Here is a 14,786-nt window from a genome sequence, read left to right as displayed (position 1 = left end):
TCAACAAAGAGCATGGGGAAGCAAAGGCCAGGATTACCCAGAACACTTAAACTTGAGTTTATTCTCAGAACAGATTTAGGAGTAGTCGGGTGACAAAACATATTTTAAAGTTTAAAAAACCCAACATATATAAATTACATTGTACCTAATTTCTGGGGGGGGGGGGGGTTCCCCCATGTAAGTATCTTGAAATGCAACAAGTCTAAAGCTAGTCTTTCTTTCATTTGAAATAAAAATATCTTCAGTGCTTAATATCAGGTCCAAATGCAGCATTGTAATCCAGCATTTAATCGGAGATAGAGTCAGAAAGTTTTTGTGCTAATAAGTCAATGGTTAAAATGACTAATAGGAATACATTCTGGAGAAGCATTTCTGCTAGGGCATCCCATTCTAGTAGTGGAAGACTTACAAATTAACTCACTGGGAGAAGACTATCCTATCTCCTACATAGATTTTAGTCCAGCCATAGCTCTATAAATAAGACTGTTCAATTGCATGAAGTGGATAAATATTTCATCTCTGTGTTAACGAACATCTGGTTGGGATTCATTTAATTTCACACGTATTTTACCTGTTCTCAAAGAAATATAACAAAGTTACCAAAAGAGCAAAGGAAAAGCTGCTTTTTACTGGAGTGTTATAACTCATGCTAGTTTTTTACTTTAAGTAAAAATGGGGCTGCTGCGGTATGCATGAACTGAGGAAGGCAGGCAGGGAACCAACAAGGAACAAACAACAAAAAACTCCTACATATAGCATCTAAGCAAAATACAACCTAGTTACCTGAACTTCATTTCAACATGTACTCAAGTTTCTGTTCTTTAGCTGTGCCACAGAGTAATGGTCTCTATTTTTAGAGAGGGACCACATGGGCCAGAGAGATTTCATTTTTATATTCTGCCTATGAAGCTACAAAGATATACACATAGATTGATAAAGATACACACATATAGAAACACTCATTTTCCAGGAACAAAATGCAGGAATTATTTGGTGCTTGATATGAGAGAACAGACTAGTGATACTTACCATTTTTACAAATGTAACTACTCCAAGAGCTTTTTGTTTGTTTGTTTGTTTCCCACAGACTATTCCCACAGAATGATTTAGACCCAAAAGCAATCTCAAGAGGCCAGCAAATTTCTGACACTTGCTAAAGGCCACACAGCCAGAGACTTGGGTTTACATAGCTTTTGATTCTCCAGTCACCATTGCCAGACAACTACAGGGTAGAAAAGCAAAACAACAGTGCTAGGAACAAGTCTTGCAAATAAACTGATAAAGAAACTCTGGGAATCCACTTAGAAGAGGCCTGGAAATTGAGCCAAAGGTGGTGAACAAGAAATTATAATCAGATACAGAAGGAAGCTCTTTTATTTTTTAAAACCTGCAACAAATTGCATTAATGCACTGGGTTGTAAGACAATTCTTTGTTTTGTGCTATGTGACACAAGGGACTTATTGTCTTGTTAAGCAACATGACAAAACGATTAGAAATATGGGACTTGTGGTGAAGCAACAGAACATGTGTAAAGACAATCTAAGGACATAGATTGTCTTCCACACACACTCATACAACTGCCCTAAATGTTAAGTGATGTAACAACAAGTTAAAAAAAAAGAGAGCATACCTTCAAATGTAAAAGAATACCATCTGACATTTTAAAACTGCCAATATCCAAGAGGTTTCTGCTTATGTAATAGCTTTGTTCTCATACACTTACTGAGCTGTTTTTGTTTTGTTTTTCTTTCTTGGCTGACTGACTATGGTTAAGCTATGCATCCAGACTTTCATTATGGGACTTGGGGGAAACAGTACTGCTATGATTTGGCAAGAGAGAAGTACAATAAACCATTCTTAGTTCCTGATTTACATTGTAAGAATGTAATACCTCCTTTAATTTCCAAGAATATGAATGCATTACATACATTTGAGACTAGGCTCCTTAGTAAAGATTTACAGCTCTAGCTAGACCTACCAATGACTCTCACAGAAATCATTCTCTAATTCCCACCCGGTAACTTAAATATTCCACCATATTACAACTACGTTCCTGTGCGTGTATACAACATACACACATATATTTATATACACCCCTCTACATTTTTTATATATATATATATATATATATATATATGGAATTGGCATACTGAAACTACACAAAACAAAAGAGAGGATATGGACTCTTCCAAGTAAGAGGACGTATAAAATAGAGCAATAAAACACACTACAAAGCCCTCAGGAAAGCCATTGAGATTATTTGCCTTTGTTCTTCTCCTCCCTTCTCTAAGCAAAATAGGGCAAAGCTATTAGCATTACCATTAATGCATATAGAAGCTTTTGTGGCTCAAGTTAGTTAACTGAGTAACACTGAAAGCAAGAAACTGGTTAAAGCACACTAAAGACCCCTTCTAACCACTATCCAGAACACAACTTCCATTACTCTAAATGGTTACTTTGCAAGCACATGGAGAGGAGAACAGCTCCTTATTCAACTGAGAGAAAAGAAGAGCTTTCACGAGATTTAGGACTGATTTCCGAGCTTGAACGAGTTGGCTAACTCTAGAAAAGAATTCTAAGCAAGAATGGGTAACCACTAGTCCATTGTTTCAGAAAATTGTATTTAGTTAGTGCATTTTTAATCGACTACACGTAGCATTATGAAAGACCTTCACAGCAAACAAAGACCAACTATCCAATTTCTAAATATAAAGTATCTCACTACATTCTCTTTGTTAAAATAAATCCTGATGTGAGGATGGGATGTAGAACAGAAAACATGAAGAACAGCAGAGGAAGACTACAGAAGAATCCAGGGGTTTTTTTGTTGTTGTTTTATGAATAGTTTGCACCAATTCATCATTTTAGGTAAATTTAACACTTGTTTTAGGCATACCAGTCAAAAGACCTACTTCTTGTCCAAGACGGTTTATCATTTCCTTCCATATGCTAGATTGGAGAGAAGAAGAAACAGAAGAGGACAGATAATGGATTTTACCAGTCTACCAAATCTTCATTCTGGCTTTCACCCTACTTTCAGTTTCTTAACTTCTCTAATGTTCATAATTTTGATAAAAGTAGTATAGGCTTGAAACTGAAGTCTAACTCCTGCTGTCATCTTTGAGTCTAGGACTTAACACTTTTTCAGATATATTTGAGGCTTATGACCCATGCAACAAGTTTTCTCAAATCATAAGGTTTTTATAAAGAATAGTTGCAATTAATGGCCCCCATGGCAAATAACATTATCATCACATTGCAAATGCCTTCATTTGCATCGTGCTAACTGAATAATGACAACACTGCAGATGTTCTTGTCTCTTCATGTAATAGTACATTCTGAAATTTTTCCCACATATAAACTAAGCGCATACATACTAACTAATAAATGCACTTAAAAAAAAATTAAATTAAAATCAATTTTGGAGTTAATGAACCACAAGATAAATTACACATTTACTATTCAGTTGGTAATTTAAACAAATGGACAATGTTACTACTATAAATGCTATTTCAGAAACTGTCTAGTACTTTGAGAGTAAACCTCAAATGCACCAGTATGCACTCAACAGTGTATTTTAGCAAATCAGGAAATAGTATATTTAAATATTTTAAATGGTTAAGAGATCACTTACTTAGGCTCTTTAAAGTTGAACTGAGATTAAAAAGGATAATATAAATAGGCCTTCTTCTAAAGTCCATGTTTCAGCCGAACTAAAAAATAACAGGTCAGAAATGTGGTAATTGATCTACTAACTGAATTGAATGTGTAGCTGACATCTCAAAACAGATATAAAAAATGTTAGGAAGCCAAGGAAGGTGTTTTTGAGTGGAGTCCAACAGAATCTAGACTCAGCATTAGCATTAAACAATGATCTGGAAGAAAACAAGCGAGCACTATTGGTAAAGTCTGAAAATTAAATGACTTGTGGTAGAATACAAGTAGGAATGAAGACAAATCAATTTTTAAAGATGACTCATCTGAGTAACTTTTATTTTAATGTAGCCAAAACTGGACCCCCAAATTTGATCAGATACGCCAACAGCACGACAACAACAAGAAGTAATGAGCATTTGAAAACAAGCAGTAGGACTGAACAGTATCCTTGGACAAAGATGCAGGAAAATATCAGACATGGCACCAGTACAACCGTTCACACACTACTGTGTCCAATTTTGGCACTTATGCTTCAAAAAATAATTTGGAAAATAGGAAAAGGTCTGGAAAGAGCTAAAAGAATGATTACATGTCTGAGAAACAGGCTTAAAATCCATTCTAAGTTAATCTAAGAGAAAGATGACTTGTGACTTCAGCACAGCCTACAAGTATTTACATAGGGAGGAGCTTTCTAACAGCTCTTTAGCAGCAAACGGTACAAAGAGATCCATGGTTGAAACCTGAAGTAACAAAAATTAGAAATAAGATACAACTGTCCATTTGGAAAGTAAATAACTGTGGCAATAGTCTACTTCAGAACACAGTTAATCTTCCTTTCTTTTAAAACTTTGTCTCAAGACTGTCTAGCCTTCTTATGCACCATAAAATTAAAATGTAAAGATGACTGACCGAATTTAATGTTAGAGACTTGCACTAGATAATCAGAGATTTAAAATTCAGTTTACATTCATGTAATGCTATGTAACAGGTCTGTCAGAGTGAATAGAACATATGTAAGCCTGAGTACTAAAGCTCAAAAGAACAAGCTGACAGAAACAGGTAAATTCATGCAGATTTTTCTCACAGGTGTTATTACAAGCATTACCACTTCACAGACTCAAACAACTTGAACGTAGAGAAGAAAAAAACAAAAACAAAACAAACAGCATGTGATGACTTAAAATTAGGGGGATTTTTAAAATACACAAGATAAAAAATACATGTCTTAAAATTAACGTGATAAATACAGGAGATTGTGTTTTTTTAAAAAAAGACACTTTTGATTCTACAGTATGCTCTTATGTTTCCATGCTTCCTTCTTCATCTACAATCCTATTAGTAAATATTTAATAGTAAGGACACGTGAGATTCTCATGAACTCCATTGATGTCTGCTGTTGATGTCAAAAGAAAAACAGTAAACACTGTAAAACTTTGAAAAAATATCAAAGTTGGCAGTGTTGAAATTACAGTGATGAAAAAATACCACTATGAAGACAAAATTAGGAATAATTTAATCTCTCACCATGCACTTGCAAGAACTTATTTTTCCAGAGCTGAATTCCACTAGAAGTTTAAGGACAGTAGCAGCTTAATAACCAAATCTCCATCCCCTTACATTTCAACAATTTTGGACTGCCAAACACTGCAACCTTTTTCGGTGACCCTGTAATGTTAGTTTCTGTGCAGGAGTCATTCACAGTCTTCCACCTCTGACCTTCTGAGCAGGTATTTTTGGTTCAAACCATTATCATCAGAAAGGCATTAAAAAGCAAAGTCAGAAAAAGAACTGTACTTCTTGTGCACGTTGGAATGTAATACCAATGCTTAAGAAATTCTTGTCCAAGCTTTCAGAACAGTTCTGGAGGGTAGGAACGATTGGAAATGAAACAATATTTAGCAAATTTAAGTGCTGTCTAATCCTACTGTCTGCTTTTATAGAATGAGGCACTTTCCTACAGTGAAAATGCTTTGCAGCACTGCTTCAATTATATATCACCCACAGCAAAGAGATTTCAGACACTGCAGAAAAATACGAATAAACAGCTGATGTACACTGTGAACATGGAATATCACTGTCTATCTGACTAATATTAGGAGAACCGGAGATCTACTTTCTATCACAAGCACATGTGAAAATGGCAATTCTGAGAAGGAGAATACAGAACTTGACTTTTTTTTTTTTTTATTCTTTTCATATTTACATGTTTTTCTAAAAACCACTGTGACAGAGATTGAACTATGCACTGGGAAAGCAGCATGATGCATAACTTTTAAGTGAAGGTAGATTCTGCCTCATTCCTGTACCTTTTTTTTAAAATACACTTCGAAGCTTTCATTACCTTGTTTGCAATAGGGGCAATAAAAGAATTTAAGAACTGTCATAGAGCAACTGTGGGCTTTTTCCTGCCTTACTTTCAGTTACCTCATTCAGGTCAGACAACCTGTGCAGACAGCAACTGGTAACATCACCTCAGTGGCCACCAGAATCAAGGCTTAAATCTGTGCACTAGCACTCTAACATAAAAGGCAAGGAGGATGTTGATGTGCCATGGTATATTTTTTCCTCAGAGAAAAGTACTTCCTGACATGTATATCTCTAAAGTACTAGTGCTAATTTATAGCTGTGAATCAGATAGACAGTTTTATCAAGAGAGTCCTTAAAACAATTTCTGTCTTAATTCTCACATTTGCCTTATACTTAACCTCCCTGGGGATCTTTTCTAAATACACTATTCAAACTTTTCCTTCTGTCCTCCCTGTACTATATAGCACCATATTTTAAACAGGACATTACTTCATCAGAATAAGCCAATTTAAAGGGAAACTAAACAAAAACTCACAGGCTGAAATAGGACACAGTAAAGTGAAATTAACTAGTTGGTAGCAGATTCATATGTATCATTACAGCCTATTTGGGCAGCAGAGAAAGTTGTGGGGAGAAGCTGGTTTTGCTTTCCGCTTTATGCAACAAATGCAAAAATAAGTCTTGAAAAGTACCTTTTTCATGGAAAGTCTCTGCTGGCTCTTTGTTGAATAAGTGTCTATTACATACACATTATGCTCTTTGTAGTTAGGCTTTAAAATCAGCTCTGCAGAATACTCAATACTTCATTTCTAACTCTTTTGGTTACTAGACACAACTGGCATGTGAAAGCACAGGAAAGCTTTTTCAAAGCACTCTTGCTGTTCTATTATCATGTGAGACAAAAAAGGAGGTGTGGGTAAGTTTTAGGAGGTCTGCCACAGAATGTGTTAGATAACCAAGACTTTACATTTTTACTTGAAAAATACCAAGCAGTTGATGTTCATCTGTCTAAACAAAATTATTTCTCTCAGTAGAGCAGGTCTGCTGTCCAAAGCTGTTTGGAAGTTGTGACAAAGGAGCTTATTCTGTGTTTGCAAAACAGAATGAGACTCTGAATTAACAAAACACACAAGTGGAGCCACACATGGGGTTAGCTATACCATAAACCTGATGATGTGCAGAGGGAGCCTGGATTAGCAAAACATTCCCACAGTCAGCAAACCGCACTGGTATAATTTATTAGCAGCTAAAGCAGCTCTGAGATGGGAGGCAGTATAGTCCAGAGAATAATACCACTGAAAAAATAAAAATGTCAGAAGAACAGATCTTTAATTTCTGGCTCCAGCACTGACTTACTATCTGCCATCCAACCAATCACTTCCCTGCTCTCTACTTCAATTTCCTTAACACTGATCAGAGATTTACTCCAAAAAACATATTAAAGCTGACAGGTAAAAAATTGTAGGCAACACAAATCAGAATGTCACTATTACAAAGCACATCAGAAAAGCATGTCTTAATATAAGATTAGACTTTCCAAAAGCTTTTTTACCATTTAGAAATGCTGCATGAAATTCAAAAAGCTCTGTGGCCAAATGCACTAGATGCTAAAGACATCTCCAGACCACTGCCTCTTGACTGCTTAACTAACGCCTCACTTGCATCAGCTCAGAACTCTTCTGCCTCTCCCCATAAAGGCTGGTTAAGGTGAAAATGAAAAAATTAAAGGAAAGAGGTGTTACATGCTTTATTTCAAAGTATCTTACTATTTGTGAGACATACCTCACAAGCTAAGGAATGCAGCCCTAGACTCACTCTCCTGGCAGATGCAGGCTTGAAGGTTTGGTGCTCCCTAGAGCTGCTGCTGCTGCTGCAGATACTGCTGACTGCCTCCACTGTCTCAAATAAGAGAGCCAGGGGACAGGCAAGAGGTCACCCAACCACTCCTTGTTTCTAGCAACCAAGCAGTATGCAATTGCTCTATTATCCTTGGACAGTCACAACGTACAACTAGATTTAAGAAGGTCTATTCCCCTTTAGCCAACCCAATGGCATGTATGATACTCAGCCATCCCTTATGACTTGGCCCAAGTTCAGTCCTTCCTACTACTTACATCTTTCCTTCTACACCTAGACTCTTCCCCTACCAACACACTCACTGCTATTAAAATCAGGTTTAGGTCTTAATGTGAAAAATTTCTTTCCGATCTGTCATCCCAATTCTGTTTTCTGATGAGCTAATGGCAATTTGTTACAAAGAATGTTATTTCTTGTCTTCCACAGTAGCTCAGAGGAGCCTGTGTGAAGGACTACAGCTTAGCTAATGTATAAATGTGTAAGAAAAACTAATTTGCCCCTTCAAAGCCCCAACCATTCATAGAACAGACAAACACAACAAATAGAGGAGGATGGCATAGGGTAAGAGGAGATGGATGTGGGCTTTTCTAAGAAAAAGGAAGGGATTAAATAGCAAAAGTAGCAACAAAGCTGTCACTGCAAGCAATTTGGACTTCTTCCTTCCCTCCTTCCACTATGTGACTGGCTCTTCAAAACCAGGGAAATTTAGGGAAGCATTTTTCTGCTTCAGAAAACTGAAATACATTATATTTATTGGAGTAATCAGAATGCAAACTAGTTTTTAAAAAATGCATATAGCTCTTAGTGAGATTGCCCTGAATAAATGGTATAAGGTTACGTGTAAGTTTAAAGATTACATATGGTTTTAGGATACCATGCCACCAACTAGCATGGGACAGCACAATGGTATTCCAATATATCCAATCACAGGAATTTTCTTTGGAAGGGAACTCTGAAGGTCATCGAGTCCAAGGTCCACGTCAAAAATGGCACTAAGCCTAACCCTGGACCAATTGAACCATCATTCTGTCCTTTTCTTTGGATAATGGCTGTATGTTGTCTGAAGATACATGAAGATGTATCCCTCCCATGCACCACTTACAGCCTAAACCATGACAGCATCTGCTTGGGACAAAAGAGGTGAGCTGAAGGCATATTTCCTTCTGAATGTGTGAAATGCCTGAAGAGTTATAAGAAACTGCAGATCTGGGATCACACCCCTGTGGCCACAGAGCAGATACGGTCTACATGATGTACTTTCAGCACACAATGAAATGTGCTAGTTCTGGATATATTAGAAGGAAGCATAACTCAATAATGTGCCTAATGTCATGATAAACCTGCTCTGAATGTCTAAATATGCTTTTGTGTTTTGAATGAAAGTATCGACAGGTCTGTGCATGCTGCCTCTTTTAAATGAAGGCACATGGAGAGAGGCATCCAACCTATGGCCTTAGCTATATAGCCGAAGAATGAAGACAATGAAATGTTTGTCATTTGAGATGTTTACCATCTGGGAATTACTGCTTTCTGAACAATCTTTACTACCACTTTACCACCACCTTTGAGTTCTATAAAGAAGCCTCAAGTTGCACTCTTCCTCATTGCAAAACTAAATCCTAACTGTTGGTCATCTATTAGTTCCTTTGATCTATGCTGATATTAGGCCACTGCCTGGTTTTTAGTGCTCATCTTTCAGTATTTTACCTTGTGATCAGTATGGCTGCATCAACTGAAGACATGTCTTCTCCCCAGCTTGTTGACATTTCTAAGTGTATATCATTCTTCTTGCCAAATTCTTCATGTTGCCATTTACAAAAGCTTTCCAGCATTTTTTCCCCGTGATGTCCAATATACATATCTGCCTGGAAATAAAAAACAACTCATTTTATTAAAATTATGATTCTAGAATGAAGAATATTTTTTGACTGAGTTAGCAAAAATATTCTCCTTTTTATGGCATAATATATTCACAGCAGAATGACTTGAACTTCAGGAGCAGACACCATCTTTTTCATGTTAAAGATACAGGTGACAACAGTGCACTGAGAGGTATACAGTGGATCTGTTCACCTGAACTCATTTATTTGCTGATTTTTCACTATTCATAGTAAAGAAAAGATTAATGATGGAAAAGCCAGAATTTGCACATGAAATGAGACTTCTCCACTGTCTGAGAGGACACTAAAGAGAGAAATACTTTATTATTCACTGGAAAGATATATTATCAAATTAGAAATGTGGATATGGGAATCCCTTTTTCTTACGATCTAACTGAAGTGTGAAAGGATTTCCATAATAATTTGTAGTAAAAACAAGAAATCAAGTTGACATTGTCCTGAAATATGATATACAAACCATAGGTTAATAGAAAGTCTCAATCAGGTTATCAGCTGACTTGTCTTTCTTTAGAAAGAAAGAACAGGATTTGAGATTATGCCTGAAAGGTGCAATGAAAGAATAGTGCTATATCATGGCACCCTTTGTTTGTCTAAGGATTGGCTGATAAAGATATCAGTTCTCCTTTTACTGTCCACTGGGTTTAAGGGAGATGATTTTTGTATTGAGCTATATGAATGCACAAAAAGCAGAGAACAAGCAGATTTTGTTAAGAATTAGCTGATTTCCACAACAAAACTTTGTTTGATTGACTTCCAGCTGCAAGCACAGAAAAATCTCAGTATGTGCAGCACATAAATTAGGAGAAGATTAATCTTTACTGGGGCTGCCCAACAGTGTAAATAACTAAGTAATGCACCAAAGCTAACTGAGAAAATTTGTCAGCCATTAAAGTGAGTGAATATTGCAAGCCTTTGTGGAACAACAAGCTAAACAGCATTACCCTCTACAGGCTAAGACCAAGATAATATATATACTTACTGGAGTCTCATGAAGGAGAACAAGCTTAGTCACCCGAAGATTTACTTGTAGTCCAAGGCTCTTGTGCTGGAAAAGGTTAAAAACCTAAGATAAAAAACAGTAAATAAAAATACGTGCTTGTATTGCCCACAACACACTGTAGACTAAAAATAATAGAACCTCAAAGAACCTCAAAAATTTCTCATATTCTACTGTGATTGTTTTAATTTTCCATAATTTGAATGGATCATTAAGCTAATGTATTGTGTTGGTCTTCTGAAGGGAAAACAGAGCTTAAGCAGTATTCATTCTGGGAGCACAAAAAAGACCTTTTCCCCTCAATGGACATGACCACTTTATAAACTGTAGCCTGTTTCTCCGAACACTTACACATGCATATGACACTATTCACATGAAAATTTCTATTCAGTTAAATCCAAGATCATGGCCTGAGTGGTCTGAGCCAGGACATGGCAATAACTCTTCCTATAGTTCTGAATAGTTAAAGTTTTTATTTATTGTTCAGCTTCTGCTCCTTCTTTAGAACAATCTTTCCTTGTACATTACAGATGCTAGTTTTCAGTGCTTTATGCACCAAACAAATGCATTACAGCTCCAGATAGAGCTGGGGGAGGAAGTAATTGTCTGAGTACATTAACCTTTGGGTTTTTTTCAGCCACCAATGATCACACAATCCTATTCAAGAACAATGTCATGTTTTTATAAAAACCATAGATCATGAGAAATCATCCACTGCCTCCGCCTTCCCAACAATACCATGGGCTTCTAACCAAAAATTCATCTTATTCAGCTCTCCCTTTCTGGCTTCCCTGAAGATACAAGACCAGACAGTAGAGACAAGTCTGCAGCACCATGGTCTTATGCTGCAAAACATATGGAGTAAGTCTTCATAGCCTGCTGATGGTCATGTACTGACTGTCCCTTAAAATGTGCTCAGTCAGAATAATTAAAAGGAGCAATGAAATCAGCCCGCGGTGCTTGCATTGTTGGCAAAACGCCAAAAATAATTTTAAATTTCCTACCATGTTTAAGATGGTTAGAATAAATCTTCTGGCAGCATCTGTTCCATGATACGAAACCATAGCTGGATCTGCCACCACAACAGTTTCTATATTGTACTCCTGAGGTAACTTGTAAGAGTATCGTTTTCCTCTTCCACTTTCTGATACTTTTTGATTCTTGGATTTTCTTTTATCTGTAACATAAAACATTGCTTGACAAACACATCCTTCAAACTACCTCTACAGTACTTTTAGGATTTGCTACCAGTGATTATGGTATAACTCTGATTATGTGGAATGTAATAGCTATAAACTCTAATACATGCTTATTTAGCACTGCCAATGCTAAGAGCTCAGACTGAAGGCCCGTACTACATATAAATGTTAGTTCACACCGAGAAAACAGGAATCTTATCCAGCTGCTCAAATAAAGTCAGTCAGGTTCTTTACATCCTTTCACCTAAAACATATATATAAAAGATATGTGCCTCCTAGTTTGATTTGGGGGAAAAAGCTAAATTCATGTTAGGTTTGACATAAAAATAGCTTCACTGAGATTGCAGATTTATCTGCCCATCTTCATAAATCACAGAGAAAACAGCTTGATATAATTGTATCTTAGCATAAAAGATAACAAATACAGATTTGCCACAAATTCAATATTAAGAAAATACATGGAACAATTCAGTGATTTGCAAAGATGAGAGAATATTTCAGATGAATGTCAGAGACTGATATGTAGGATATAGGTTTGTTGGAAACAAAAAAGTGAAGTTTTACTAACTTGTCTTCAAAGTCAGGGCTGCTGTCATCATAAGCAGCTAAAGTAAAACAACAAAACCAAACCCTGGAAACAGCCTTCTAAACCTACAGAAAGCTTCAAATTGAAAACATGTTGCATTTATGGTAAGCTAGAGGTTACTACTCTTGTTAATTTTAAGTTTCCCCTCCAAAAACATGACAAAATCCCTATTACTACTACAGTACATATGGAAAAGTAAAACTAATTACATAGAAACATTTCAAGCCAGAAGGTGGTCAGATATGCATACAGCAGTTAGCAATGATATTTTAAATAATTTAATTTAAAACAAAATATAAAATGGAACTCCCTGTTGTAATAGCCAAGTTCTGTTAGATGCCCTTGAGAGGACATAAAACTTCTGGGACTGATCTCATTGAAGTCACTGAAATAAAATTTTTTCCAGCTTCCACAATGGAATATCGGGCTCTCTGTTTACAACAAAAGTGATGCTTGAGATGACAATTATAAACACATGTTCTGGAAACAACCAAATATTCAGAAATTTTGAGGAAATGTTTTGCAATTAATCAGTCTCATCTCTAATAGGAAAGTTCCTGCAGTTCATTTTATAACACACGACTACTCTCCAAAAAATAAGTCACTCTTCACGAAAGTGCTGAAAATGTGCCTCAAAAGTCAGTGAACTCACAAATTAACTTTAAAATATAAGATACCAGTGGAAGATAGATCCGTGACTTAATATAAATATATGTGTAATATAGATTTAATGTAAATATAATGTAGATACATACTTTTCAATGTAAAAAGTATAAAGTATCCATGCTTAAAAAAGGTTGTCTATCTTTTTCTGTAGTCATTTGTTAAAGATTATATGTGTGAGTGATTTAGTCCATCCCACTACATTTTAGAAAGGTTTACTAATTCCTGTACAACTGGTGACAATATAAGACTTACTAACACAGATAAGCATACAAATTTATCAAAAGAAAAAAGTATATATTTTCCAGAAATAAATATTCCATGTTTGATTGCCTAGAAGTAGAAATACCTTATAAAGTAATAAGCTATCTAAAATTAATTTTAACCTCTCTTATTTTGATCCTTCAGATACTTGCTTAGCCTTATATGTACAGCTAGTCTCTAGCTTTACTTGTGTTTGCTAACTGTGGATCTACAACCTAGTTTATAAAACATTATGTGTGTTTTCGTCACCCTTTTGAGAATAATTTTTAATGAAACTTCAGTGTCGGGATTTGTGCCAAAAATCCCACACCCTATAACCTATACAACTATGACTTACCATACAAGCATCTAATGCTGCAAGAGTAGGCTATAGATCTAAGTTTAAATAGTAAACACATTTGGGTTAAAAAAGATCTCTCATGAGCCATCTGGTCAATTTGCCTTCCTCCTAGGAGCAGTGATTGATTCCAGTGCAGTTTCAGCAACACAGTTTACTCATTGTTCACTTCTTGGTAAAAAACAGCAGCTAGTTGTTGAAAACTTTAAATTTAATATTAGCATGGCTGTTCAGAGAAGTCTGCTAACACACCTCTCTAGAAGTTTTAGCTAGTGGTGCATTTTTATTCAGAATTGACAGTAAGCAGCCCACAATAAAATACAGCATTGTGCTAAACACTAAGGTCACCACAGTCACATAAACTGTTGAAAGCTCTGTCTTTCCAGATTGTAGTGGATGAGAAGGCTGCACAGCTCTGTAGACAAGCTGGCTGCAAGGGGCAGTGCCCATCATTTGCCTCAGATATCTGCCATGTTAACAAACCAAAGGACAATCTGTTCTTGGCCAGCCAACCTTTTCCAAATTGCTGGCAAAATTCCCAATCACATGAGATCTCATTTATCTGAAAATTTTAGCTCTTCCCTAAGACCTTTAAATAAATGGAATTAGTAATTTTGGTACCAATGGTATTCACAGAACTGCCATGATTACTGCCAGACAACAGGCAAAATAGGCTTTAGGCAAAAACTCTTGTTTCTTTACATACTGATAAGTCAGCAAAAATGACAAAGAATTGCTCATTATTGAAGGTACAGTATACAAGAATAAATTCTGCAGAAAACCCACACCTACATCAATAATGCACATGCTAACAAGACAAAAATCAGATTAACTGAAAAAAACTGCTCCTTGGAATTAAAGATGCATAAATTCATCTTAAAAATTCAATTACATTGGCAAAATAAAAAATAAATGCTACAGGAGGGTACTGTGCAATAAAACTTCTATGTTTTGTGCAACTATAAAAATATGAAAATTCCATACCAATTTATTACTTAAACTCAGTTGACTGAAAG

General features: G+C 36.0%; 1 protein-coding gene across 2 annotated transcripts in view; it reads right to left on the bottom strand.

Moving 5' to 3' along the window:
- The window catches only part of ADAMTS19 (ADAM metallopeptidase with thrombospondin type 1 motif 19), a 149,100-nt gene that overhangs the window by 97,577 nt on the left and 36,737 nt on the right, over positions 1-14,786 (bottom strand). For both annotated transcript variants that reach the window (XM_049796456.1, XM_049796455.1), the window contains exons 4-6: positions 11,726-11,898; positions 10,704-10,787; positions 9,531-9,688 (exon numbers count right to left, since the gene is read on the bottom strand). In XM_049796456.1, coding sequence (XP_049652413.1) covers positions 9,531-9,688; positions 10,704-10,787; positions 11,726-11,898 — 415 coding nt within the window. The remainder of the gene's footprint in view (positions 1-9,530; positions 9,689-10,703; positions 10,788-11,725; positions 11,899-14,786) is intronic.

This window comes from Accipiter gentilis, chromosome Z, assembly GCF_929443795.1.
Source record: "Accipiter gentilis chromosome Z, bAccGen1.1, whole genome shotgun sequence".
Taxonomy (NCBI): domain Eukaryota; kingdom Metazoa; phylum Chordata; class Aves; order Accipitriformes; family Accipitridae; genus Astur; species Astur gentilis.
Note: the sequence above shows the minus strand (reverse complement) of the source record. Positions and strands in the feature narration are given on the sequence as shown.